Genomic DNA, 25,754 nt, shown 5'->3' on the forward strand with positions numbered 1-25,754 from the left:
CATGTAAGATAATAAGGTTTTCAGTCAAAACAACCAACACCTACCCAAGTAACATACAAGCTGTATTTAGTTTCATTGTTAACGGTTATAATTCCACCATCACCACTGCCAGCAAAACTTAAAGATGAAAATAAACTTATTGCTGAAAGAAGCAATAGTTAAAATAATTTTTTTCTCATAATATAAAATTCTCTATATATTAAATTGTTATTGTTTCCCTATTCATTTTTTTTGAGATTTAGAGAGCTTCAAAGTCAACAGACAATTGTAAACCATCATTTTTTGTATTGGATTTTATGGAGACTGCAAAATAAGTAAGATATGCAGGGTAAATTTATTATTTTTCTTATTTAACTTTGCAATTTTTTTTTCGTGCTTTTATTTTATTAAAATTATGATACAGCTTAATATTTATATCAATGCTATATTAAGCTGATTAATAAGTACACTTGTATGGAAAAACTCTTGATGTATCTATAAAATATATTCGCTTAAATCTTGATCATCAGCTAAATGTTGCAGTTCTTCACTGACCATTTTAGCGGTGATGGTTACAGTGGAATTTATATGATCAGGAGCTTGAAAAGAAATATCTGCCAAAAGCTTTTCTAGGACGGTATGTAGCCGACGAGCACCAATATTTTCGTTTTTTTCATTAACCTGATAAGAAATTTCAGCAATTTTTTGAATAGCTGATCGTTGCCACTTTAATACTACTCCATCAGCCTCTAGAAGTGCAGAATATTGTTTGAGTAGTGAGTGTTTGGGTTCAGAAAGAATTTTCTCAAAATCTTCAGTAGTCAATGAATTCAATTCCACTCGTATGGGTAGTCTGCCCTGCAATTCTGCAATAAGATCGCTGGGTTTACTTTGATGAAATGCGCCACTAGCGATAAAGAGAATATGATCGCTATTAACTGATCCATATTTAGTTTGTACGGTAGTACCTTCAATGAGAGGCAGTAAATCACGTTGTACGCCTTCTCTTGAAACATCTCCTTTAATTTCACCTCCACGAGTAATTTTATCAATTTCATCTAAGAAGACTATACCACCTTGCTCAACGGATTCAATGGTAAGTTGGCGAACTTCTTCTTCCTCAACTAAGTTTTGAGCTTGTTGAATTTGCAGTTCTTGTTTAGCCTCCTTTACCGTCATTTTTTTGCGTTTGGGTTGTTGGTTGTTGATTTGCTTAAACATATCTTGTAGTTGATCGCCAATATCTTCTAGTCCTGGCGGGCCCATGACATGTAAGTTTGCTTTTTGAGGATGTGTTTTGATGGTGATTTCTTTGTCATCTAGATCGCCTAGTCTGAGTTGCTGGCGCAGTTTTTCCTTAGTTTTTGTTCGGTTTTCTTGTTTAGTTTTTTCATTTTCATCTTCATCTGTATGATTTGAAGGAGCTGAAGGTAAGAGAATATTGAGTAGCTCTTCCTCAGCTTTTTTTTCTGCTTCAATTTGTGCTTTAACCATAGCCTTGTCGTGACATTTTTGATAAGCAGCATGGGTGAGATCACGGATAATGCTTTCTACATCTTTGCCAACATAACCCACTTGGGTAAATTTAGTGGCTTCAACTTTAATAAATGGTGCATCAATCATTTTGGCAAGACGTCTGGATATTTCAGTTTTGCCCACACCTGTTGGACCAATCATTAAGATATTTTTTGGCATAATTTCTTGTTGTAGGTCTTGGCGGACTTGCATACGTCGCCAACGATTACGCAAGGCAACTGCCATGGCTTTCTTGGCATTATGTTGTCCAATAATATAACCATCAAGAATGGAAACAATTTGTTGAGGGGTGAGATCTTGGGCTTGTTGTGCCATAGTGAAATAAATCTTTGTTAATGTTAAATAAAAATAGTACTCTTATGCAAAATATGGGGGTGTGTTTGCGATTTTAAATAATTTGTTATCCTTTTTTGAGATTTGCGTTGCCTATGTATCCACCAAATATTTCACACAAGATGCTAATTGATTGAAAAGGGTCAGCTAAATCGTACTGTGTAGGAGAGATTTCATATATTTGCGACCCGGCGAAACTTTTTAATTTTGTTAATTTAATGCGTTTTGTATCATCAAGAAAATCTTGTTTATCTTGGATATTTGCTCGGTCATTTAGATAAATAAAACAGTTAGTTCCTTTGTAGGATTTGAAATTTTTTTGTAGTTCAAGAATATAGTTTCCATTCACTCCAAGATAAATTTTAAAATCTCCTTTAGTCCTGTACAGGAAACTGTCCCATGTTTTGTTTTTACGAAATGTACCGTATGCAATGAATTCTTGTATATCAGAATTTCGTACGCTTTCATCAAGAACAGGTGGTGGGAATAGGTGGGGGTATAAAATAAGCATCAAACCTGCACCGCCGATAAAAATACTGATAGGTAATATAGGAGAGAGGATTTTCTTCATGACTTATAGATAAATATTTTTGATGATCGTAAAGATGAGAATAGGGTATTGAGTTTTTAGATAGGAAGATGTCCTATTGACACAATAATTACGTGAGCAATGGAAAGATAACAGGACAGCGAACTATTTTATAACTTATATCTTTATTATACAAATAACTGTTCAATCAAAGCTCCTATTATTTATGGGGCAAGAGATTTGTCTAATAAAAATATTTGAGTAATTAATGCTAGGTTAATAGAGTGTGATTAGCTTTTGTTAATGTAAAAATTTCTTATTAACGATTATGAATCAAGAAGAGTAAATGGATCCATTTGTTGATAGATATCTTGCCAATAAGCCTCACTCTCATTTTCTATCAGCATTAATGGGTCATCTTTTGATAATTTATTTTCTAGCGTAGGTATAGTACTGGTACTTGGCATCAGTACCCAAAGTATGATGCAGGCAGCAAGTGCCTGCCAGTAACGACGAAAGCGTTGGTTTTCTAGTTGGGGATATTGTGGTAAATCAGTAATTGCCTGCAGGCGTTGATGAAAATCAGCTGTTGGTTCAGGAGGAGAGTATAAATTTTTCATGATATGTGTGTAATGGATTGTATGCTTACATGAGACTGAGTTGAAGTTTATGACGTGCTCGGTATAAGTGTCCTTCAACTTGACGAATACTTAAGTTCAATAAAGTAGCAATCTCTTTTTGAGAATGATGCTCAAAGTAAAATAGTGAGATTACATTGCGTTGTATGATTGAAAGTTGTTTGAGGCTTTGATAAAGTTGTTTTTTCGATTCTTCACTAATTAAAGCGGTTTGTGTGGGGTTGAAGTCATCATTTATTTCACTGTTATCAATCTCATCAACAGCTACTGTGTGATTATCTTTGCGTTGTAGATCAATCGCCTGATTTTTAGCAATTTGGAATAACCAAGTTTTAAATGTCGCATGGTTGTTTGCTTTGTAATGGTGAGGAAATTGCCACAGTTTTTTAAAAACTTCCTGCACAATGTCTTCGGCAACTGCTTGATCTAACACCATATGCCAGCAAAAATTATACAGAGGTTTTTGGTAACGATTTAGCAACTCTCCAAATGCTTCTTTATCGCCTTTTTGTATAGCAAGCATACACTGATGGTCTTGAAAATTAATAGGCATTGTTTGGGTATTAATTCTTAAGTTGATTCGTGCTTTAGATGAAAAGTTAATTATATAACGAGTTCACAAAGAGAGACCAAGTATGTGAACCCGTTACAAGATGGTTCAAGTGAAAGTCAATTTATTGATGCTTGATAAATTCTTCTTGACTGATTTTGCCATCTCCATCAACATCAATGCGCTTAAACATCTCTTTCTTTTTACCACGAAAATATTCTTCTTTACTTAAAAATCCATCTTTATCTTCATCATTTTGAGTGAAATTCTCTTTGCTTTTGGCAATAAGGGTTTCTGTTTTTATTGGGAAAGAAGTATCTTTGGTGATTCCTAATGCACGTGCTGCCCAACGGTGGCGACGCTTGGGTTTTTCATCTTCGTTAATTTCACCATTTTTATCATCATCCATGCGTTTAAGGATTTTTTCAGTTAACGCTAATTGCTCTGACAATGAAATTTTATCATCGTCATTTTTATCTAAACGATAAAAACTTTTCATGATAAATTTATCATGTGATCGAAAATTCTTCTTATGCTTGTCGTAGCGATGTTTGTAATTATCATCATGGTGGTGGTCATCATTCTCATGATCAAACCAGCCAGCATGAACTGAAGTCGTCAATAAAGCAATAACGAGAATAATAAATATATTTTTGTATTTCATGAAACTCTCCAATTTACAATGTTGAATAAAAGAGAAATATAACCCTAAGCAATTTCTCAAATGTTTTAACCGCATGGCTTATTAATCAGTATGAACTCGTTTAAATTTATATGATTATTTTGATGGGTTTGTACTTTATACGTTTAGCAAAAGAAAATCCCATGAATTTTTTAAGTAATTCGTTGGTTTTTTATAAATATAGATGCTTAAGTGTTTGTAATTAATTGTTAAATTTGTGTATACTTTTTTTCATTTTAATTAGCAAACTTTAGATAATTTATCCTAGTATTTTTTTCCTGTCAGGGTATTGGTCAATATGTAATCCCCCAGAAAAATACAGCCAATGTTTAGCAAAAATTAACAAAAAGAACTCAATAAAGGGTTTTATGCAAAGGTCTCCATCTACTGAACAAGAGGTTACAATTGACGCTTCATGGCTTGATGAAGTAACCTGTGACTTGGCACAAAATATTGGTGATGTTAAAATTGCTAAATCTAACTAACCTTATTATTGAAGTGCTTGACAACCCAAGGTATAGTTACCCTTCTGGAAGTGGTGTAATCGGAAAATTGACAGGTGTTTGTTTCACATACAGAGTTAAAGATAGGAATGGAAAGTATTTCATTGAGTGGGATTGTGGTGCTAATTTATCAACAGACACAATAGAGGCAAAATGGAAAATTGTCTAGTCTAACAAGGCACTCCAGCGGACTGCCCAACTGAGTTTAAACGTTACGAGTAAAAAGCATATGGAAGAATTACTTAAACAAATTGAAAGCTTAGTAGATTCAGGTAGCTACCTTATCAGTCTCTATGTTGCTCTAGCAATTCTTGATATAAAGATCTTTTGTACTGACGTTGTTGCATCTGCAAGAGTTTGGTTACAAAGCGTTAAAGACAATCGTAATTTCATCAATAACTATGAGTATTTTATGAAACGCCATGAAAATGGTGTTCCTTCGTATATTGTTGGAATACCAGTCATTGGATAAAACATCATAATATGTTTCAAAGCTAAAATCAGGAGTAAAGTAAAAGGGCAATTGTGAGAAATATGGAATTTTGTGAAGTAACATAATAAATACAACACTCCAAATTGAGCCAAATTGGGTTAACCTCTTTAAGGTTCAAACAAAAAATTAGCGACAAGAATTCAAAAAAGGTTTTGTGTAAAAGTCTCCTTCAATATCAGCAATAAAAGTAGTAAATGGGTGCTTGAAGGCGAGAGTAAGGTAAGCATTGTTTACCTCTATAGCATTATTTTATAACCATTCTCTTGGTTTGAGGTAGTCATTGAGTCTGCCTTCAGGAGAGTTAGAATCAGGTTGATAGTTGTATTGCCAGCTAGCATGTTTGGGCATAGACATGAGAATAGACTCGGTACGCCCACCAGATTGTAAACCAAATACGGTCCCTCGATCATAGAGTAAATTAAACTCTACATAACGTCCTCTTCGGTAAAGTTGGAAATCTTTTTGTTGTTGAGTAAAGGGTTTTTGGTAATGTTTTTTCACAATAGAAAAATAACTTTCTAAAAATGTATTGCCAACTTGTTGGATAAAGTTGAATGCCTGATCAAATTCCCAACCACATTCAGTATTTAAATCATCAAAAAATAATCCACCGACACCTCGGGTTTCATCACGATGTTTAAGATAGAAATAATCATCACACTGTTTTTTAAAGTCAGGATAAACATGCTCTCCATAGGGTTGACAACATTTTTGAGCTTGTTGATGCCAATAGATGATATCTTCGTCTATAGGATAGTAAGGAGTGAGGTCAAAACCACCACCAAACCACCATACATTTTTATTTAAGTCATCAGGGTTATCATTGGTTTGAACAGTAAATAGACGAACATTAGCATGTGCAGTGGGTACAAGAGGGTTGTATGGATGCATCACAATGGAAACTCCCATTGCTTGGAATGGTTTGCCGGCAAGTTCTGAGCGAATAATAGAGGCTGAGGGTGGAAGAGAGTTACCTTTTACATGTGAGAAATTTGCACCACCACGTTCAATAACTTCGCCTTCTATTAATGAAGAAATACCGTTACCATTAAGTTTTTCATGGTTGCCCTTTTTCCATTTGTCGATGATAACGCATTCAGGGTTATCAATGCTAGCAAATGTATTGATAAAATTACTTTGAAAGTTAAGCAAGTAATTTTTAATATTTTCAATGCAGGGTGTGGTCATCATATTTTTAGATACAAGTTAAAATTATAAAGCTGTCATTATAATTTTAAGGTGTAAAAAGCAGACATAAACTGATGAAAAAAATTGATATTGCTATTGTTGGTGCTGGAGTGAGTGGTACTGCATTGTATTATGCGTTAAGTAAATATGTGAAGAATATCTCTTTATTATTGCTTGATAAACGATCAGAAATTGCTGCAGGAAACTCTCGGGCAACGAATAATTCACAGACTTTACATGCAGGAGAGATTGAAACAAATTATGATTATCAAAAAGCATTAAAGCTACGTGCAGGAGCATTATCGTTGCGTCAGTATTGCATGTCCTTGCCAAATCGAGAAGAGGTTATTCATAGCATGCCAAAAATGGTGCTTGCTGTAGGTGATGAGGAGATTAATCATTTACAAGAACGTTATAAAGAGTTTAAGGAGGGTTTTCCTCGCTTACAATGGTTAGAATGGGAGGATATTCGCAAAATTGAGCCACAGGTCGCTCATAAAGATGGTTATCGACGCCCTGATGTCATTGCTGCAATGGGATACAAAGAAAGTTATAGTGCTATCAATTATGGGCTTTTGGCAAAATCATTTGTCAGTCAATCTAAGTTATTGCAGGAAAAAAATGGTATTGATAGTGAGATTTTTTTGAATGCTCGTTTAATTGATATAAAGAAAAATCAAGAGGGCTACACTTTACTGATTAAGCGTTATGGCTTAATAGAAAAAATGCATTGTAAGTTTTTAGTCACTGCCTCAGGTGCCTATAGTTTATACATGGCACATAAACTTGGTTTAGCAGAAGATTATTCATTGCTTTCTGCTGGAGGGAATTTTTATTTTTCTTCATTAGCCTTGCGTGGAAAGGTGTATACTATTCAGCAAAAAGGATTGCCTTTTGCTGCTGTACATGGTGATGCTGATATTACTCAGGATAGGCGTACACGGTTTGGACCAACCTTGTTACCGCTTCCAAAAATGGAGCGTTATATTGATGGAGGTTATCGTGATTATTTACAATGTGTAAAAATTAAATCAAAGTTCCCAAGCACAATGTTTTCTTTATTAGGCAATCCGATTATTAGACGCTATGCGTTATATGATATGCCTTTTGGCAAGAATTTATTTGTTAGGCAAGTGAGAAAAATCATACCGGATATGCGTTTAAAGCATTTAACTTTTGCTAAAGGATTTGGTGGTTCTCGCCCATTATTAGTTAATCATGTTAAAGGAAAATTAGTTTTTGGTGAAACAAAAATTACACAAGATTCAGCTATTTTTAATGTTGCTCCTGCAACTGGAGCATCAACATGTTTAAATGTAGCAATGAATGATTTAAAGTATATTGTTCAAGCATTAGATTTATCTTATGATGATAGTTTTGAACATGAGAATTTGGCTTTGGCATAAAAAATAATAAAATCAACTTGTTATGAAAAAAATAAAAGAATGGAATAATCGATTTAAAGAAGAAATTGCATGTATTAAGGATCGTGATCCAGCTTCTCCACATTCAAAAATTATTGGTACAATGCAAATTGTGCTGACTTATCCAGGGTTTCAAGCAATTATTTTCTATCGTATAGCTAATTGGTTCTGGCGTAAAGGATGGCACTTTATTGCGAGTGTTATTTCATATATCTCTCGATTTATTACCTTAATTGAGATTCATCCTGGTGCAACCATTGGTAAACGTTTTTTTATTGATCATGGTATAGGAGTTGTTATCGGTGAGACGACAGAGATTGAGGATGATTGCACAATTTATCAAGGGGTCACTTTAGGAGGGACTAGTTTAGTACAAGAAAAACGTCATCCAACATTATTATCTGGAGTCATTGTGGGTGCCGGTGCGAAGGTATTGGGACCTATTGTATTAGGAGAAAATTCACGTGTTGGTTCTAATTCTGTGGTATTAAAAGATGTTCCAGATGGAACAACGGTAGTGGGAATTCCTGCTAAACCAGTTGGATTGGATAGAGTCAGCAAGAGAAAGATGGTTGATAAATTAGAGTTTGAAGCTTATGGTGTTGCTTATGATCATCCCAATCCGGAGTTTGAAGCAATTAGTCTTTTAGCAGATCGCTTGAGTAAGCTTGAAAAACAGTTTAAACAAAATTATGCTAATAATCAAGTTCAAGCGAAAAGTACGACTAAGTCTACGACAGTTAAAAAGAAAGCCGAGACAAAGGTGGTCAGTAAAAATAAAAAGGCAGATAGTAAAACTGGTACTAAAACAACCAAAAAAGATGGGTAATTTATTAGAATAAATTTTCTACTAGTTTATGGACATTGCTGTACAAAAAAAACAATTGCGGGTGGTTTTTTGTGATAAGAGGAAAGAGGTATCTAAAGCTAAACAGATTATTGACTCCATTAAGTTTAGTAGATTGGTTGAGTGTAGTTTATTGTCAGAATTAACGAATAAGCGTATAGCACTTTTTGCCTCTACTCGATCTGAGTTGAATCTATATAAGGTTGCATGTTTATTGAAAATGAGAGGCAATCAAATATTTTTACCTCTTGTTAAGAAGAAAGATTATCCTCTGGTTTTTTGCCAAGCACCTGTATCAAATTGGAGATTATTGCCAAGAAAGTATTTTAATATTCCAGAGCCAGTATGCCGAAGAGATTATTTAGCAAAACAATTAGATGTTATTTTTACCCCATTAGTAGCTTTTGATTCATATGCCAATCGCTTGGGTATGGGAGGAGGATTTTATGATCGGACATTGGCAGCTAATATAAAGAAAAGATTTTCATCTGCACCGATAACAATAGGTGTTGGATATGATTTTCAGCGATATAATGGCAAGTTACCTACTGAGGAAACTGATTTTCGTTTGGATGCTGTGATGACTCCGTCTTATATGATTTTTGAAGGTGGAGTGTAGGGTGGTGAAATATTTAGGTTGCAAAATAGCAACTAATACTAAAATTTTAGGAAGTATTTTTTTATCCACTTAAAATTATCTTCCCATGTCTTATCCCTGTTGGTATTTTTTATCCCATCCACACTAACATAGTTAAAATCATCTTCAAAATATTTATTTATGATAAATTTTGCTTTTTTAAATGATTTTTCTTATACATACTTACTCTATTTTTCAAATTTCTGAGTTTTTAGGATATTAATCGTAAACGATTATTTAAGAAAACAATTGTTTTAATGCTTTGCCTGGAGAGGGTTGACTCATAAAACTTTCTCCAATCAGGAAAGAATAAATATTATTATCGTTCATCATTTTAATATCTTCCTGAGTTTGAATTCCACTTTCAGTGATGATGATGGAGTCTTCAGGGATAAAATATTTTCCCTGAATGGTGGTTTGTAAATCAACCTCAAACGTATTTAAATTGCGATTATTAATTCCCATTAGTTTTGGAGAGAGATTATTAGCAATATCAATTTCCATCAAACTATGAGTCTCAACTAATACATCTAGCCCTAGCTCTGTTGCGCAGTGAAAGAGTTCATTCAGCTGTTGTGTACCTAGAGCAGCAACAATTAGTAAAATACAATCTGCTCCAATTGCTCGTGAATGAAAAATTTGTAGTGGATCGATGATGAAATCTTTGCGAATAATGGGTAAAGTTGTATAGGCTTGTACATCTTGTAAATCTTTTACTGTTCCTTGAAAAAAATTTTCATCGGTGAGTACAGATAGACAACAAGCTCCGGCTTCCTCATATTCTTGAGCAATTAAGGGCGCGATGTATTGTTCAACAAAAACCCCTTTGCTGGGTGAGGACTTTTTGCACTCAGCAATGACGGCATTTTTCTTATCGTTAACTTTTTTTTCAATAGCTTGAGTGAATCCTCTACAGGGTGTCTGTTGTTCAATTAGCTCACGTAGAGATTCAATGGAATAGGTGTGTTTGAGAAGTTGCACTTCTTTTTTTTTATGATTAATAATATTTTTTAATATCGAGTGCATAGTGTGTTTTTGTATAAGTTAAGAGGTTAATATTATTTTATAAATGATTGAGTGTAGTGAATAAATTCTTCAAATTTAGTTAGTACTTTTCCATTTTGTAAAATTTCACGTGCATAGTTGATGCCTTCTGCATAGCTAGAAACTTTTTTCCCTACATATAAAGCAGCGGCTGAGTTTAGTATGACTATATCGCTAGCGGCTCCTTTTTCACCTGACATTACTGTACGCATCATCAGTAAGCTTTCTTCAGCACTATTAATGATGATGTCATTCAAGTTTTCATGAGCACAAGAGTAGTCTTTTGGATCAATTACCCAAGTTGTGATAGTGTTATTTTTTAGTTCGGCTACATCAGTTTTTTCAGCAATGGATATTTCATCTAAATGATCACGAGAATGTACCACCATACTGTGGTGACTATCAAGCATTTTTAATACCTGTGCGATTTTTTCAACCCATTGTTTAGAAAACACCCCGATAACTTGATTTTCTACTCCGGCTGGATTAGTGAGGGGACCTAGCAGATTAAATATGGTGCGAATTCCCATCTCTTTACGGGCATTAATGGCGTGGCGCATGGCACTGTGATGTTTGGGTGCAAATAAAAAACCCACTTGATGATTTTCAATACATTTTGCGACTTGTTCAGCATTAAGATCTAAATTTACTCCAGCAGCGGCAAGTACATCAGAAGATCCAGAAGCAGAGGTATTAGAGCGATTTCCGTGTTTAGCTACTGGTACACCTGCTGCGGCACAAACAAAGGCACAGCAAGTTGAGACATTGAAAGTTGATGAACCATCGCCACAACCGACTGTGTCCACTAATTCATTTTGGTTATTAACCGTTACTTTTGTCGCTAATGCACGCATGACTTTTGTAGCAGCGACAATTTCTTCCCAACTTTCGCCCTTTGCTCTGAGTGCAACTAATAGTGAAGCAATTTGCACATCTGTTGCCTCTCCATTCATGATAGAATTCATGAGTGCAGTCATTTGTTGCTCAGTTAGGTCATTGCCTTCTAAAATCTTGTTAAGCGTTCCTCTAAAATTTTCCATGGTAATTATCCTTTCACGTATATAATCTTACAATTAATTATAAGATTAAAAAACATTGCAAAATAAGTAACAACTTTAACTAACTCATGGCATTAAATGAAAATCTTAGTGCTCAAGTGATTGAGCCTAAAGATATTGATCGGGCAATTCGTCCTAAAGAGTTGACAGAATACATTGGACAAACTAAAGTTCGCAATCAAATGAGTATCTTTTTGCAAGCAGCAAAAGGGCGTTCAGAAGTGTTGGATCATGTATTGTTATATGGTCCGCCAGGTTTGGGGAAAACTACCCTTGCCATGATTGTGGCAAATGAAATGCAAGCAACTTTACACAGTACTTCTGGTCCTGCCTTAGAAAAGCCGGGAGATTTAGCAGCAATCATGACTCGCTTAGAACCCGGTGATGTCTTATTTATAGATGAAATACATCGTATGAGTGCGGTAATGGAAGAAGTGTTGTATCCGGCGATGGAAGATTTTCACTTAGATATTATGATTGGTGATGGTCCTGCGGCACAATCGGTGAAAATTGATGTGGCACCTTTTACACTTGTTGGTGCAACAACTCGTGCAGGCCTGCTCACGGCACCATTGCGTGATCGTTTTGGTATTATTCAGCGTTTGGAATATTACTCTTTTGATGAGTTAGCACAAATTATTACACGTTCAGCAGGATTATTGCGTATCCCTATTGATCCTAAAGGTGCTTTGGAAATTGCCAAGCGTTCACGAGGTACTCCTAGAATTGCTAATCGATTACTACGTCGAGTACGTGATTTTGCTGAGGTTAACAGTGACGGTATTGTGGGTCAAGAGATTGCAGATTCTTCACTTAAAATATTAGAGGTGGATAGTAAAGGTTTGGATAAATTAGACACACTTTTTATTCAAACTATTATTGAAAAGTTTCAAGGTGGTCCTGTAGGAATTGAAACGATTGCTTCTGCGATTGGCGAAGATAAAGGTACGTTAGAAGATGTAATTGAGCCTTTTTTGATTCAGCTTGGTATGATTCAACGAACTCCTCGAGGGCGTATTGTTGCACCAATTGCTTATCAGCACTTTGGTTTATCTCCTTATCAGAAAAATTCAAAATGTGAGGAAAGTTTTCAGCAATAAAATTTGTTGTAATTACTTTATTTTTTAGAATTTATTATGTTTAAGTTTACTCGTCATATATTTTGTCTATCGTCCTTGTGCATAAGTATGTTTACATACAGTTCTTTTGCAAGTACGTTAACAAATTCTGCTTTGCCTAAATGGCAAGTGGGAGCTGGTTTATTTTATGGTTCTATACCACACTATCCAGCTTCTAATCATCGTTATCTTATCATCACGCCAACCCCTCTATTTATCTATCGTTTTAAAAAGGTAACCTTAGAGCAAAGAGAAATTGGCATAGATATCAGTGAAACTTTTCGCCTTAATCTTACTTTTGGGTTTAGTCCACCAGTGGGGGGAAATACTCGTTCTGCAGCAGAATTTTCTAAAGAATCTGCTGACCCAAGTAAAGAGGTGTTTACTCAAGATAACTTTCATCGTAGAGGAATGGATGCTATACCTCCACTATTAAAATTAGGTGCTCAGGTGGTGTACCATGCTCATCCACATATTGATATTTCATTGCCATTATTTTTAAATTTAGGAATTGATAAAATAGCATATCAAGGTTATGAGGTACATCCTGAGATAGAATTTTCATTACAACCTCATGCCAAACAAAGAGAGAGGTTTAATTTAGAGAGTGCGATTGAGATACGCTATGGAAGTCAGCATGTAAGTGATCTTTATTATCAAGTTAATCCAAAGGAAGTCATCACTGGTAGAGAGGCTTATGATGCAAAGGATGGGGAGTTGTCCCGCTTGTTTAGGCTTACGTTAACATATCGGCATCAATTTAATTATAATAATTCAATTCGATGGTTTATGGGACTTGTTCACAGTGATTATAGCCATAGTGCTAACGTGAATAGTCCTTTACATATAGTGAATGAAAGTACTGCTCTGTATATAGGATTAGGGTATTATTTTTACAGTAGTCAAAGCAAAGTTAATCAATAAAAAATCAAAAGTATTGAATTAAAAAACGTATAATTGAGTTAAATTTACTAAGTTTTTTTATTTTCAAGTTAGAAAAACATTTAGAATTAATGTTTAAAGCGTAACCTTTAGGTAAGATTTACATGAGTCAGGCACAACATATTATTGAAGCTATTCTAGCTAACCTCCAAGAATCACTTGGTGTAAAAGTGCTTCCGCAGAGCGAACTATTGCAAGCACTTATTGTGATACAAAAAAAATTAGGCTATATTCCAAAAAATAGTCTCTCAGTGATTGCTAAAGTATTTAATATTTCTCGTGCGGATGTACACGGTGTGGTGACATTCTATGATGATTTGAATTTACAGGATAAGCCTCCTCCTAAAGCAAAACATGTGTTAAAAATATGTCAAGCAGAAGCATGTCAATCCATGGGGGTTCGTGAAATTATGAGGCAACTTAAACAGCGCTATCCATTGGATGGAGATAGTGTAAAAATTGAAAAAGTATATTGCTTGGGAAATTGTGCACTTGCTCCAACGGTAATTTTAGATGGTGAACCATACGGTAATATTACTTATGATCAAATTACTGATCTTATTGGATAGGATTATCAGATATTTAAATTATTCTCTATTGTAGGGATGTGGTTACAGTTTTGTAAATAATTATGAATAACATTTATATTGGCATAGAAACTGGGACACTCTCAATCGGTGTTAAACAATTCATTGCACCCTTACAAAAAATTGCTCAAAAAGAAAATTATCAACTTATTGAAACAGGTGGATTTGGTCTCTATGCCTACGAACCTATGATTGAAGTTGAGCATGATGGTATTCGTCATGCATTTATCAATGTGGATGAAGATAGTCTTAATTTTCTCATTGAAAATGGCAAGCCAAATATAACACATTCTAAGTATGCCGGTAAAACGCAAGATTTACCTTTTTTAAAATGTCAAAATCGCTTCACTTTTAGACGAGTTGGTCTGCATGCTCCAACTTGTGTAGAAAACTATCAAAAGGAACAGGGTTTTGTGGCACTTAAACAAGCACTTGATAACGATCCGCAATTGATTATTGATGAAATCAAAGCAAGTGGCTTGCGTGGGCGTGGTGGTGCAGGGTTTCCAACCGGCATAAAATTACAAACTGTTAAGGATTCGCAAGCCAAACAAAAATATGTAGTTTGTAATGCAGATGAGGGCGATAGTGGTACTTTTGCCGATCGTATGCTGATAGAGGGCGACCCGCTTTGTTTAGTTGAGGGAATGTTGTTATCTGCTAGAGCGGTGGGTGCAACGCAAGGGTTTATTTACCTTCGTTCAGAATATCCCTTAGCACAAGAAAGGATACAGCAGGCAATTGATCATGCTTACCAAACAGGTTTTCTTGGTAAAAACATTTTAGGAAAAGGATTTGATTTTGATTTAAAAATTCACCAAGGAGCTGGTGCCTATATTTGTGGTGAGGAAACATCACTCATAGAAAGCCTAGAAGGAAAGAGAGGGACAATACGTTTTAAACCACCTCTGCCTGCGATAGAGGGGCTCTTTGCTTCACCTACTGCACTCAATAATGTTATCACCCTAGCGACTTTACCTGAAATTATCCGACAAGGTGGCAAGGCTTATGCAGACTTAGGGTATGAAAAATCTAAAGGAACACTGACTATTCAATTGGCAGGTAATATTAAAAATGGTGGATTATATGAAATGCCATTTGGTACATCATTAAAAATTTTATTGGAGGATATAGGTGAAGGAACTCGCACAGGGAGACCAATCAAGGCTGTACAAGTAGGTGGTCCACTGGGTGCATATTTTCCAAAAGAATTATTTGACTTACCATTGGATTATGAGACATTTGCAGCAAAAGGAGGAATGGTTGGACATGGTGGAATAGTTGTATTTGATGATACGGTGGATTTATCAGAGCAAGCAAAGTTTGCTTTTGAGTTTTGTGCACATGAATCTTGTGGAAAGTGTACTCCTTGTCGCATAGGTTCTACTAGAGGTGTAGAATTGATAGAAAAAATACAACAAAGAGAGAGCCTCATGAGTAACATTGAGGTAGTAGATGATTTATGTGAATTAATGGAAGAAACTTCACTTTGTGCTCTTGGCGGTATGACACCTTATCCAGTTAAGAGTGCCATTAAACATTTTCCAAAAGATTTTGGAGTAGAATAAAAGTTTTAAGTAATTAAATATAAAAGGACATGCAATCATGTTAAATATTGAGCAAAGCAGTAAAGTTCAAAAGATTACGGAATTAACGCCCCTTTTTAGTGAGGTGGGTAATAAGGATTATGGTACACCAGAATCAATCTCTGAGGAATTGATTAATCTAACCATTGATGGAAGAACTATCCAGACTAGAGTGGGAAATTCTATTTTACGAGCGTGTATAGAAGCCGGTATCCATGTGCCTAAGCTTTGTGCAACAGATAGTGTAGATGCTTTTGGTTCATGTAGATTATGTGTGGTGAATACTAATATGCACCGTAAACCAGTTGCTTCTTGCCACACATTGGTAGCAGAAGGTATGGAAGTTAGCACGCAAAATGCTAAACTTGCTAAGTTACGCAAAGGCATTATGGAATTGTATATTTCTGATCACCCTTTAGATTGCTTAACCTGTCCTGCTAATGGAGATTGTGAGTTAGAGGATATGGCTGGTGTGGTTGGTTTACGTGAAGTACGTTATGATACCCAAACAGGGAAAAACCATCTGAAATTAAAAAAAGATAAAAGCAACCCATACTTTACCTATGATGCGAGTAAATGTATTCTTTGTTCTCGTTGTGTGCGTGCATGTGATGAGGTGCAGGGGACCTTTGCTCTAACCATTGAAAAAAGAGGATTTAATTCTCATGTTTCACCTTCACAAAGTCAGCCTTTTATTGATTCTGAGTGTGTCTCTTGTGGGGCTTGTGTGCAAGCTTGTCCAACGGCAAGCTTGATGGAAAATACGGTAATTGAAAATGGTATAGCTGATAATAAAAAAATGACAACTTGTGCCTATTGTGGAGTTGGTTGTTCCTTTTGGGCAGAGCATAAAGGTGAGCAAGTTATTCGTATGACTCCTGCTAAGCAAGGTCAGGCAAACGAGGGGCATTCCTGTGTGAAAGGTCGTTTTGCATGGACCTATGCAACAAGTGAGGATCGGGTTACCTCTCCTATGATTCGTGAGAGCATTAATGATGAATGGAGAGAAGTGAGTTGGCATGAGGCACTTGAGTTTGCAGCACGCAAATTTAAAACGTTGCAAACAAAGTATAGCAAGGATTGTTTAGGGAGCATCACTTCATCTCGTTGTACCAATGAAGAAACCTATTTGGTGCAAAAACTTACTCGTGCAGCAATGGGCAGTAATAATGTGGATACCTGTGCTCGAGTATGTCATTCACCAACCGGTTATGGTTTAAAAAACACCTTTGGAACTTCTGCTGGAACACAAAATTTTAAATCCATTAATAAAGCAGATGTGGTGATGTTTATTGGTGCGAATCCCACTGATGCTCATCCGGTATTTGGTAGCCGTGTGAAGCAACAATTACGTAAAGGAAGCAAGCTGATTGTTATTGATCCAAGAAAAATAGATTTAGTGAAATCTGTTCGTATTAAAGCGGATTATCATTTACCACTTAGACCAGGGACCAATGTGGCCATTCTTAATGCAATGGCTCATGTTATTGTAAAAAATGATTTGCAGGATAAATCGTTTATAAAAGAGCGTTGCGATTCCACTTTATATAATAATTGGCTAGAGCTTATCAAACAGCCTAAAAACTCACCTGAAGCAGTGGCTCAATATACAGGCGTTGAAGCACAGGTTATTCATGATGCGGCGGTGCTTTATGCCACAGGCGGTAATGCTGCCATTTATTATGGCTTAGGAGTAACAGAACATTCACAAGGCTCATCTACGGTCATGGCAATTGCTAATTTAGCGATGCTGACAGGGAATATAGGAAGAGAGGGGGTAGGGGTTAACCCATTGCGTGGTCAAAACAATGTGCAAGGCTCATGTGATATGGGTTCATTTCCGCATGAATTTCCTGGTTATCGTCATGTAAGTGATCAAGCCACTCGAGAGCAACTATCTCATGATTGGCAAGTTGAGTTGCGTGCAGAACCAGGGCTTAGATTGCCTAATATGCTAGATGCGGCTATAGCAGGAGAATTTAAGGGCATGTACATTCAAGGTGAAGATCCAGCTCAATCTGATCCAAACACCTTACATGTTGCACAAGCTCTTAGCTCAATGGAATGTGTGGTTGTGCAAGATTTGTTTTTAAATGAAACGGCCAAATATGCTCATGTATTTTTCCCAGGGAGTTCCTTTTTAGAAAAAGATGGTACCTTTACTAATGCAGAACGTCGCATTAGTCGTGTGCGTAAAGTCACTCAGCCTTTATCCGGTATGGCTGATTGGGAAATTACACAAGCTTTTTCAAATGCATTAGGTTACTCAATGAATTATGCTCATCCGAGTGAAATCATGGATGAAATTGCTCGTCTTACGCCGAGTTTTGCCAACGTCAACTACAATCTTTTAGAAGAAAAAGGTTCGATTCAATGGCCTTGTAATAATGAAAACCCTGATGGTACACCATTGATGCATGTGGAAAAATTTGTTATTGGTAAGGGGCAATTTATGTTGACGGAATACATCCCAACACTTGAAAAAACAGGTGCTAAATACCCATTATTGCTAACTACAGGACGCATCCTCTCACAATATAATGTAGGGACACAAACAAGACGAACAGAAAACAGCCAATGGCATGCTGAGGATGTTTTAGAAATTAACTTCAGTGATGCAGAAAGTCGTGGTATCAAGCATGGTGATTGGATTAGTTTAGATAGCCGTGTGGCAAAAACTAAGTTGCGTGCAGTGGCTTCAGATCGAATACCACCGGGTGTGGTTTATACAACTTTTCATCATCCAGATAGTGGAGTGAATGTGATTACTACTGAGCTTTCTGATTGGGCAACTAATTGTCCTGAATATAAAGTGACTGCTGTACAAGTAAGTAAGCTCTATGAAAGGGTTTCTGATTAGTATTATTTCTTAAGGCATTAGATGAATAGATCAAAGTTGATAGTAATGGTAGAAAATATTTTTGCGAATTTTTCTGCGTATCCGAAAGATCAGCAAACACAACAAACTATTATGCATATTCAACAGTTTTGGACACCCGCCATGTGTCAACAGCTAAAACAAGAGGAAAACGATAGCAATATTATTGATGTATCACTCATGCAAACCATTCTTAAGCAGATTTAAAATTGTTTGTTACCTTAGGGTAAAATGATGGATGTGTAACGCTGTTTGTAATAGTAAGAAAAAATTTTTCGTGCGAAGCTCTCTTTATGTCATTATCACAGTATCTTGTTAGAAAAATAAAAAATGATGCGGGAACTTTTGCTATACAAAAAGAAACGGATCAAGTTGCCATTGAAGAGCCACTAATTATTCGGTATTCTCATAGCAATTTTCCAGAAAAACTACACAATCTTGCTACGCTCTTACGTACACCAACTGATGATTATCATTTAGCATGTGGGTTTTTATTTGCAGAGGGTTATTTAGATTCCCCTAAACATATTGAGATGACCCATTATTGTGATCAAGATGATGCAATAACGATTATCAGTGATCAGCTTATTACTATTGCTGAACGCCCCCATCTTACTCATTCCGGTTGTGGAAGTTGTGCTTTAGAAACTCTGGATAATTTGTATCAACATCTTAGTGAGGTGAAGCAATGGATACCTTCCTCAGAATTTTTATTTGAGTTAATTAACCAGCCTCCGTATCAGCCTCTTTTTCAACAAAGTGGTGGCACGCATGCTACACTGATTTTGGATGAACGGGTTAACGTACTCAGTCAAGATGAGGATGTTGGCAGACACAATGCTTTGGATAAAGCGATTGGAAAATTGTGGGTAAAAGAAGAACTTGATCAAGCAAAAATTGCTTGGGTGAGTGGTAGAGTAGGATTTGAGTTGGTACAAAAATGTATCAATGCAGGAATCCCTAACTTGATTTCAATTGGTGCACCGACGTCATTATCGATTGCCTATGCTAAAAAATATGGGCTAGGACTTTATGCCTTTGCACGTAATAAAAGTGTTAATCAATATTGTTAAACTTAACTAGCTTATAGATATGAGCTAAAATGATTTTTTTCATCAACAAGAATACATTTTGCTTGAGGGGGACTCTCTGCTAAAGTAAAGCCGATGATAATAATTTCTTCATCTTTTTTGATGAGATGGGAGGCAGCTCCGTTCATGCAAATAATACCGCTATCCTTCTTTCCTTCAATAATATAGGTTTCTAGTCTAGCACCGCTGGTATTACTGACAACTAGGACTTTTTCATGGACCATAAGTCCTGTTTTTTCTAATAAGGATTGATCAATTGTTATGCTACCAATATAGCTAAGATTCGCTTCAGTTACCCGAGCTTTATGAATTTTTGCGTGCATAAAAAAACGCATCATTGCTCCTCAGTATTTATGATTAGGATTGTTTCTATTGCTTCCATTTAATGGAGCAACCCATGCTGGGTATTTGTTCGGATGGTCCTTTTCCTGTATCAAGTATCTCCTGCATAGCTATGATTAAATCTCTTCTTGCATCGCTTCTTGCTTCTTTTCCAGAAGAATCTAATCTGCCACGGTATTGCAGAGTCAACTCTTTATCAAAACCAAAAAAATCAGGAGTGCATACAGCCCCCCATTGTTTAGCTACTTCTTGAGTTTCATCATAGAGATAGGGAAAGGGATAATTATTTTCTTTGGAGACTCGTTGCATATTTTCATAGGAGTCATCAGGGTAAGCAATCGCATCATTGGAATTAATAAGTGCCATGTTTATTCCCATTGTTTTAAGTATTTTTGCATCATTAATCAGTGCACGTTGAATGGCGATAACATAGGGACAGTGATTACAAGCAAAGACAATAACTAGACCATTTTCACCTATTAAATCATCTAGGGAATAATGCTTACCATCCACACTGAGTAGATTAAAATTTTTTGGTTGCCAGCCAAAGTCACAGATTGGAGTTTTTGTTAGAACCATAGTTTTTCTAAGTTTACTTTTTTAATAAATTAATAATTCATGATAACTGTTAATTTTACGATATATGGAAGCTTATTATTTTGTCATGGATAATAGGTATTATTTTTTTTCTGGATATAAATTAGCTGGATCATCTTTGAGTTCAGAAAAGTCTTGCATCTCACTCCAATTAAAAATTTGAATAGCCTCTTCTTCTTTATAATTATCCACGTTAATACTATCGATAACGTTACTATTAATTCCTAACCAGTCTAAAAAGAAATGGATAAACTTAAAACCACTAAGTGGTTTTTTTTGAATTATTCTGTTGTTATCATCGCTAGATAGCCTAGCAAAGGGAATTTCATAATTTGATTTATGTTTTACACCTACTCGTAAAATATTTCCTTTATCTGCATAGTTATTAAGTCCATGATCAGATAAATACATCATAGAAAAGGATTCTCCAGACTTTTTTAATAGGTTAAATATTTTTCGTAAAAAATTGTCAGTTTGTGTAATGCTAGATAAATAGCATGAGAGGTCTTTGTTTTCCAGATTATAAATATCTGCTGAAACTCTATTGCAAAATCTGGGGTGTGACCCCATTAGATGCAAGATAATTAGTTTGTGATTTCTATTGATGTTGCTGTTTATTACTTTTTCAAAGTAAGGAATTAATTCATCATCCATGGTATTTGAACTCTCATAATCACCACTTTTTAACATTTTAACATGTTTACTTAATGTGGCAATTTTAGATATGAGAGTATCCTGTTTGCCCAAAAAACCTTGATTAGATAACCAATAGGTTTCAAAACCGCCTTGTTTAGCAAAGTCGATAATATTTTTTTTGGGTTCAATTGAAATTCCTGTACTAAAGCTAAACATTCTTGTTAAAGACCCCACTGAATTAGGAGCAGCTGATATAAAACCATCAATAAATAATCCATTGGTTTTTTTAAAAAAAGGCGTGGTGTTAATGGGGTAGCCATAAACAGACATATAATCTTTTCTTGCACTCTCACCTATTATCAGAACGTATGTATCATATTTAGGGTTGACGGAGGTTACTTGTAAATTCATGGGATTTTCTATATTCGTAAAATTTTCTATGAACTCATCATACGATTTAACGGCATTTTGTGCAGCATTGATCCAATCTTTGATGGGAGAGTGGTACGAATATAGAAGAAGTGCCCCGATAAATACAGCAAGGCTTTTTCCTGCTACTTTCTGGGGAGTGATGAAGTCTATTTTGATATATATATAAGCAATGAGAATTCCCAGTAGTAAGTAAATATATATTATGCTAGGTGTTGACTCTATAAATTCTCCTGTCTCCAGTAGATTTGTAGTTAGTAAGGAAGCCACAATGCCTATATTTGGTAGCCCGTACATCACCCCAACTGGGGTATATAATACACTGAATATAAAAATAGGCAGAAGGAAAAAATATTTCAGGACGCTAATTTTTGATAAAGATAGAATAATGATGGTGAAGGATAGAATATATAGCTCATACTCAACAGAATAAAATCTTGCATTATTGGCTAATACTTTTGAAACAAACATAGCCATCACTATCGAGATTATTATCGTTAGTACGTGTTTGATGTAAATATTATTTAAAAATTTAGTAAAAGTTGGTGAAATTTTTTGTAACATTTTTGGTATTGATAACATTTCTGATAAACATATACTATGAAGGAGGCAGTTATAAAGTAGTCACTAGATTATACTTAATGTAAAGATATAAAAAACGCTTTATTTTCTTAAACAGAATTTTAATACTATATTTTTTTATCACCATTGTTTGTATGGCTCTGGATATGTCCTTAGAAATAAGAAGAAAATTGCTTCATTTGAGTTCTTTATGGATTCCTGTTGTTGTATTTTTTCTAAATAAAGATCAGGCATTGTATGTGTTTGTTATTTTTACAGTTTGTCTGTTGATTTTTGATATTGTTCGTTATTTTTCATTAATGATCTCTTATGTTTCATGCTTAGAAAAGCTTTTTTTAAGAGAGAGAGAGGCAATGGGTTTTCGCTTAAGTGGAGGAAGTTGGATGTTAATAGCTGCCATGGTAACTACATTATTTTTTGACAAGAGTATAGCTTTTGTAGGAATGTTGGTGCTGATTATTAGCGATACCTTGGCGGCATTAGTTGGTACAAGGTGGGGGAGCATTCGTCTTTTTGGCAAATCTTTGCAAGGGAGCTTAGCTTTTTTTGTCAGTTCTTGGTTGTGTATAGTTCTCTCTAGCTGGTTGTTTGGTTTCTCTGATTGGTATGTTATTGCTTTATTGGTATCATTAGTGGCAACATTCGTTGAACTTTTTTCTGCATATTTACGTATAGATGATAATTTTTCCATCCCTGTATCGGTATGTTTATCAATATATTGGCTACTTGCATTATAAAATTCTTGTATAAACTAGATAAAATTAATAATAGGAATCATTTAGGCATGAAAGTTATATGAATCAGTTAATAGAAGTTGATGCAGTGGTTGTAGGAGCAGGACCGGTAGGTATCGTTACGGCTTTGTTATTAGCTAAGAAAGGAATTCGGTGTGTATTACTTGAGAAAAACCATCCTCTTAAATCCTCAAGTAATAAGCATGAAAATGGATCAGTCAAAGATTATAAACAGGGTTTTGATGGGCGAACATTGGCATTAAATATTGAGAGTGAGAGATTATTGTCCTCAATAGATTGTTTGCCAGAGATTGAATTATGTGAAGAGATTCAGAAAATTCGGGTGACTCAACAGGGACATTTTGGTAGTTGTCTATTGGAAAGCGAGCAAGAGTATTTGCAGTATTTTGGTTTGACTGTTAACTCCACTGAATTGGGAGAGAAAATGCAACAAAGTCTATTGGCTGAGTACAAAAAAGACACTTATCTCCAATATTTTGAAAGTGTTAAGATTAATGATATTAGACAAGATTCTACCATTCAAGATGAATACCCTGTCAGTTTAAGTATTGGTTATAAGGAGGGTAAAGAGAGTGTTATTCACACTAAAATTTTAATTGCTGCAGATGGGACAAACTCACAAGTTCGACAGCATTTTGATTTTCCGACAACATCAGTAGATTATCAGCAGATTGCGACATTAACAAAAGTTACTCATCAAAAGAAGCATTTAAATATTGCACATGAGCGGTTTTTAAAAAATGGTGTGTTAGCATTATTGCCAACTGCTATAAAAACTAATCATCAACATTTAGGGATGCAATCAGGTTTTGTCTCTTCTGTTGTGTGGTTACAAAATAATGTTGAAAGTATGGACACAAAGGCACTTTCTGAGGAAGAATTACTACGTGTTTTACAAAAACGTTTTGGTGAACAATATGGCAAGTTTATTGAATTAACCCCTGTTACAAATTACGCAATGCGTGAAATTGTGGCAACGCAAACGCATCATCAAAACATAATTTTAATTGGTAATGCTGCACACAGTTTACATCCAGTTGCTGGTCAAGGATTGAATTTGGGTTTAAAAGATGTTCAGCAATTGCTTCATCATATTGGGTTAACGGGATGTACTCAGGAGAGTTTGCGAAATTTTTCTATCATTCAGAAAAAAAATGTATCGCAAATACAATGCTTTGTAAACAAGTTATTAGAGGGATTTTCTTCTTTTCACCCCATGTCTGTATTGAGTAGAAGTTTATTGATGATTGCTTTTGAGAAGTGTGCGGTAGTCAGACGTCCACTTTTATATCAATTGTCTGGAGTACAAGAACCTGCTATGTATCTGGAACAAATTCCTACTGCTCTACAAAATAAATTGGAACGGATTAAAAGGCAAGTAGATAAGTTATTGTTTTAAAATTAAATTATGTGAGAAATAGAGAAAAATATGCAAGTAGATGTAGTCATCATAGGTGGTAATATTACTGGTTCTGTTGCGGCTTTGGTGTTAGAAAAATTAGGATTATCTGTTGCCATTATTGAAAGAACTCCACCAAGCACAATGAGCTACAGTGCTGAACAGTCTTACGGGATTAGAGTGAGTTCGATCATTCCAGTGGTGAAAAATTTTCTACAACAGCTAGGAGTATGGGAGAAATTATTGCCAGAACGCATACAATCTATACGAAGTATGCAGGTATGGGAAAGTGATTTACAACACTCGCTTAAGTTTGGGGAAAATACGATACAGCATTCACCAGTTGCATGGACAATTGAGAACAATCATATTCAAAATATTTGTTGGCAATTACTCAATGATACTTCTTGTGAGAAAATTATTGGTCAATGGCAGAAAATCGATAGACTAACTGATTCAACAGGTAATTGTTCAGGATATGAGTTAAAGATTGTTGAAAAGGAAGATGCTAGTGAACATACAAGAATCTTACGAACGAAATTATTAATTGCTGCGGATGGTGCAAAATCATCTGTACGGAAATGGAGTGGAATTTTATCGCATACCAAACCCTATCAACAACATTGTATAGTTGGTAATGTCCGCACTAAGCAAGCCCATCAGCAAATTGCATGGGCAACGTTACCATAAAGGATTAGCTTTTGCTTTTTTACCCTTAGCTAATGAGTATTGTTCCATTGCTTGGTATGTGAGTGAAAAGGAGAGTAAAGAGATTTTATCAGAAACTGTTGTGCGACAAAAACAACTTATGTTTGAGGCATCAGGTGGTATGCTTGGGGGAATTGAGGAAATACAAGAATTAGCAGCATTTCCAATTATTCGTTTCCGATGCTGCAAAAATTTATAATGAAAATGTTGTACTAATTGGCGATGCAATTCGTACTATTCACCCTATGGCAGGGCAGGGTGTAAATTTGGGGCTTTGCGATGTGGCAGTATTAAGTAATATTCTACAAGATGCATTACAACACAACATTTCTATTGATGAACCACTTCTACTTAAGAAATATGCACGAAGGAGAAGTGAATATAAATTATTACAATTTGGAATGGATAGTATTCATACATTTTTTAACAGCTCAATAATAGCTGATTTCAGACCGACATTATTGCAAAAATTAGATGCTTTATCTATTGGTAAGCAGTGGGCTTACTGAAGTAGCAATGGGGCTTCATAGTGATGTACCAATCTCTCTAAAAAGATATAATAGATTAAATTTGTTTAGTATTAACCATGAGTCGTACAAACCATTATCCAGAAGATCCAAACTCACATCAGGAAAAAAAGATTTATGCAGAACCCGTTCCTAG

The 25,754-nt window shown here is 35.4% G+C and overlaps 15 protein-coding genes and 1 pseudogene across 15 annotated transcripts; 10 read left to right on the top strand and 6 right to left on the bottom strand.

Moving 5' to 3' along the window:
- Nucleotides 1-474: 474 nt before the first annotated feature.
- On the bottom strand, nt 475-1,830 carry LOC145274129 (ATP-dependent protease ATPase subunit HslU-like). The gene has a single exon (XM_080127299.1). The coding sequence runs from the start codon at nt 1,828-1,830 to the stop codon at nt 475-477; it is 1,356 nt and encodes a 451-aa protein (XP_079983425.1).
- Nucleotides 1,831-3,022: 1,192 nt separating this feature from the next.
- On the bottom strand, nt 3,023-3,568 carry LOC145274130 (ECF RNA polymerase sigma factor SigM-like). The gene has a single exon (XM_080127300.1). The coding sequence runs from the start codon at nt 3,566-3,568 to the stop codon at nt 3,023-3,025; it is 546 nt and encodes a 181-aa protein (XP_079983426.1).
- A 1,924-nt stretch (nt 3,569-5,492) lies between these two features.
- Nucleotides 5,493-6,434, bottom strand: LOC145274131 (oxygen-dependent coproporphyrinogen-III oxidase-like). The gene has a single exon (XM_080127301.1). The coding sequence runs from the start codon at nt 6,432-6,434 to the stop codon at nt 5,493-5,495; it is 942 nt and encodes a 313-aa protein (XP_079983427.1).
- Nucleotides 6,435-6,505: 71 nt separating this feature from the next.
- LOC145274132 (putative malate:quinone oxidoreductase) lies at nt 6,506-7,837 on the top strand. Its single transcript, XM_080127302.1, has one exon. The coding sequence runs from the start codon at nt 6,506-6,508 to the stop codon at nt 7,835-7,837; it is 1,332 nt and encodes a 443-aa protein (XP_079983428.1).
- A 121-nt stretch (nt 7,838-7,958) lies between these two features.
- Nucleotides 7,959-8,684, top strand: LOC145274133 (serine acetyltransferase-like). Its single transcript, XM_080127303.1, has one exon. It carries the CDS (start codon nt 7,959-7,961, stop codon nt 8,682-8,684), a length of 726 nt encoding a protein of 241 aa, XP_079983429.1.
- Nucleotides 8,685-8,922: 238 nt separating this feature from the next.
- Nucleotides 8,923-9,321, top strand: LOC145274134 (5-formyltetrahydrofolate cyclo-ligase-like). The gene has a single exon (XM_080127304.1). It carries the CDS (start codon nt 8,923-8,925, stop codon nt 9,319-9,321), a length of 399 nt encoding a protein of 132 aa, XP_079983430.1.
- Nucleotides 9,322-9,576: 255 nt separating this feature from the next.
- Nucleotides 9,577-10,365, bottom strand: LOC145274136 (indole-3-glycerol phosphate synthase-like). The gene has a single exon (XM_080127305.1). The coding sequence runs from the start codon at nt 10,363-10,365 to the stop codon at nt 9,577-9,579; it is 789 nt and encodes a 262-aa protein (XP_079983431.1).
- A 32-nt stretch (nt 10,366-10,397) lies between these two features.
- LOC145274137 (anthranilate phosphoribosyltransferase-like) lies at nt 10,398-11,423 on the bottom strand. Its single transcript, XM_080127306.1, has one exon. It carries the CDS (start codon nt 11,421-11,423, stop codon nt 10,398-10,400), a length of 1,026 nt encoding a protein of 341 aa, XP_079983432.1.
- Nucleotides 11,424-11,509: 86 nt separating this feature from the next.
- On the top strand, nt 11,510-12,541 carry LOC145274138 (Holliday junction branch migration complex subunit RuvB-like). The gene has a single exon (XM_080127307.1). The coding sequence runs from the start codon at nt 11,510-11,512 to the stop codon at nt 12,539-12,541; it is 1,032 nt and encodes a 343-aa protein (XP_079983433.1).
- A 1,064-nt stretch (nt 12,542-13,605) lies between these two features.
- LOC145274139 (bifurcating [FeFe] hydrogenase gamma subunit-like) lies at nt 13,606-14,070 on the top strand. Its single transcript, XM_080127308.1, has one exon. It carries the CDS (start codon nt 13,606-13,608, stop codon nt 14,068-14,070), a length of 465 nt encoding a protein of 154 aa, XP_079983434.1.
- A 62-nt stretch (nt 14,071-14,132) lies between these two features.
- On the top strand, nt 14,133-15,656 carry LOC145274140 (NADH-quinone oxidoreductase subunit F 2 pseudogene; annotated as a pseudogene).
- Nucleotides 15,657-16,137: 481 nt separating this feature from the next.
- Nucleotides 16,138-18,534, top strand: LOC145274141 (NADP(+)-dependent formate dehydrogenase subunit alpha-like). The gene has a single exon (XM_080127309.1). It carries the CDS (start codon nt 16,138-16,140, stop codon nt 18,532-18,534), a length of 2,397 nt encoding a protein of 798 aa, XP_079983435.1.
- Nucleotides 18,535-18,845: 311 nt separating this feature from the next.
- Nucleotides 18,846-19,625, top strand: LOC145274143 (sulfur carrier protein FdhD-like). Its single transcript, XM_080127310.1, has one exon. It carries the CDS (start codon nt 18,846-18,848, stop codon nt 19,623-19,625), a length of 780 nt encoding a protein of 259 aa, XP_079983436.1.
- Nucleotides 19,626-20,012: 387 nt separating this feature from the next.
- On the bottom strand, nt 20,013-20,351 carry LOC145274144 (uncharacterized). Its single transcript, XM_080127311.1, has one exon. It carries the CDS (start codon nt 20,349-20,351, stop codon nt 20,013-20,015), a length of 339 nt encoding a protein of 112 aa, XP_079983437.1.
- Nucleotides 20,352-23,024: 2,673 nt separating this feature from the next.
- LOC145274145 (2-octaprenyl-6-methoxyphenol hydroxylase-like) lies at nt 23,025-24,383 on the top strand. The gene has a single exon (XM_080127312.1). It carries the CDS (start codon nt 23,025-23,027, stop codon nt 24,381-24,383), a length of 1,359 nt encoding a protein of 452 aa, XP_079983438.1.
- A 30-nt stretch (nt 24,384-24,413) lies between these two features.
- LOC145274146 (2-octaprenylphenol hydroxylase-like) lies at nt 24,414-25,073 on the top strand. The gene has a single exon (XM_080127313.1). The coding sequence runs from the start codon at nt 24,414-24,416 to the stop codon at nt 25,071-25,073; it is 660 nt and encodes a 219-aa protein (XP_079983439.1).
- Nucleotides 25,074-25,754: the final 681 nt, after the last annotated feature.

The sequence above is a fragment of the Euprymna scolopes genome, unplaced genomic scaffold (genome assembly GCF_053919585.1).
Source record: "Euprymna scolopes isolate OS-2025 unplaced genomic scaffold, ASM5391958v1 sca272, whole genome shotgun sequence".
In the NCBI taxonomy this organism is placed as follows: domain Eukaryota; kingdom Metazoa; phylum Mollusca; class Cephalopoda; order Sepiida; family Sepiolidae; genus Euprymna; species Euprymna scolopes.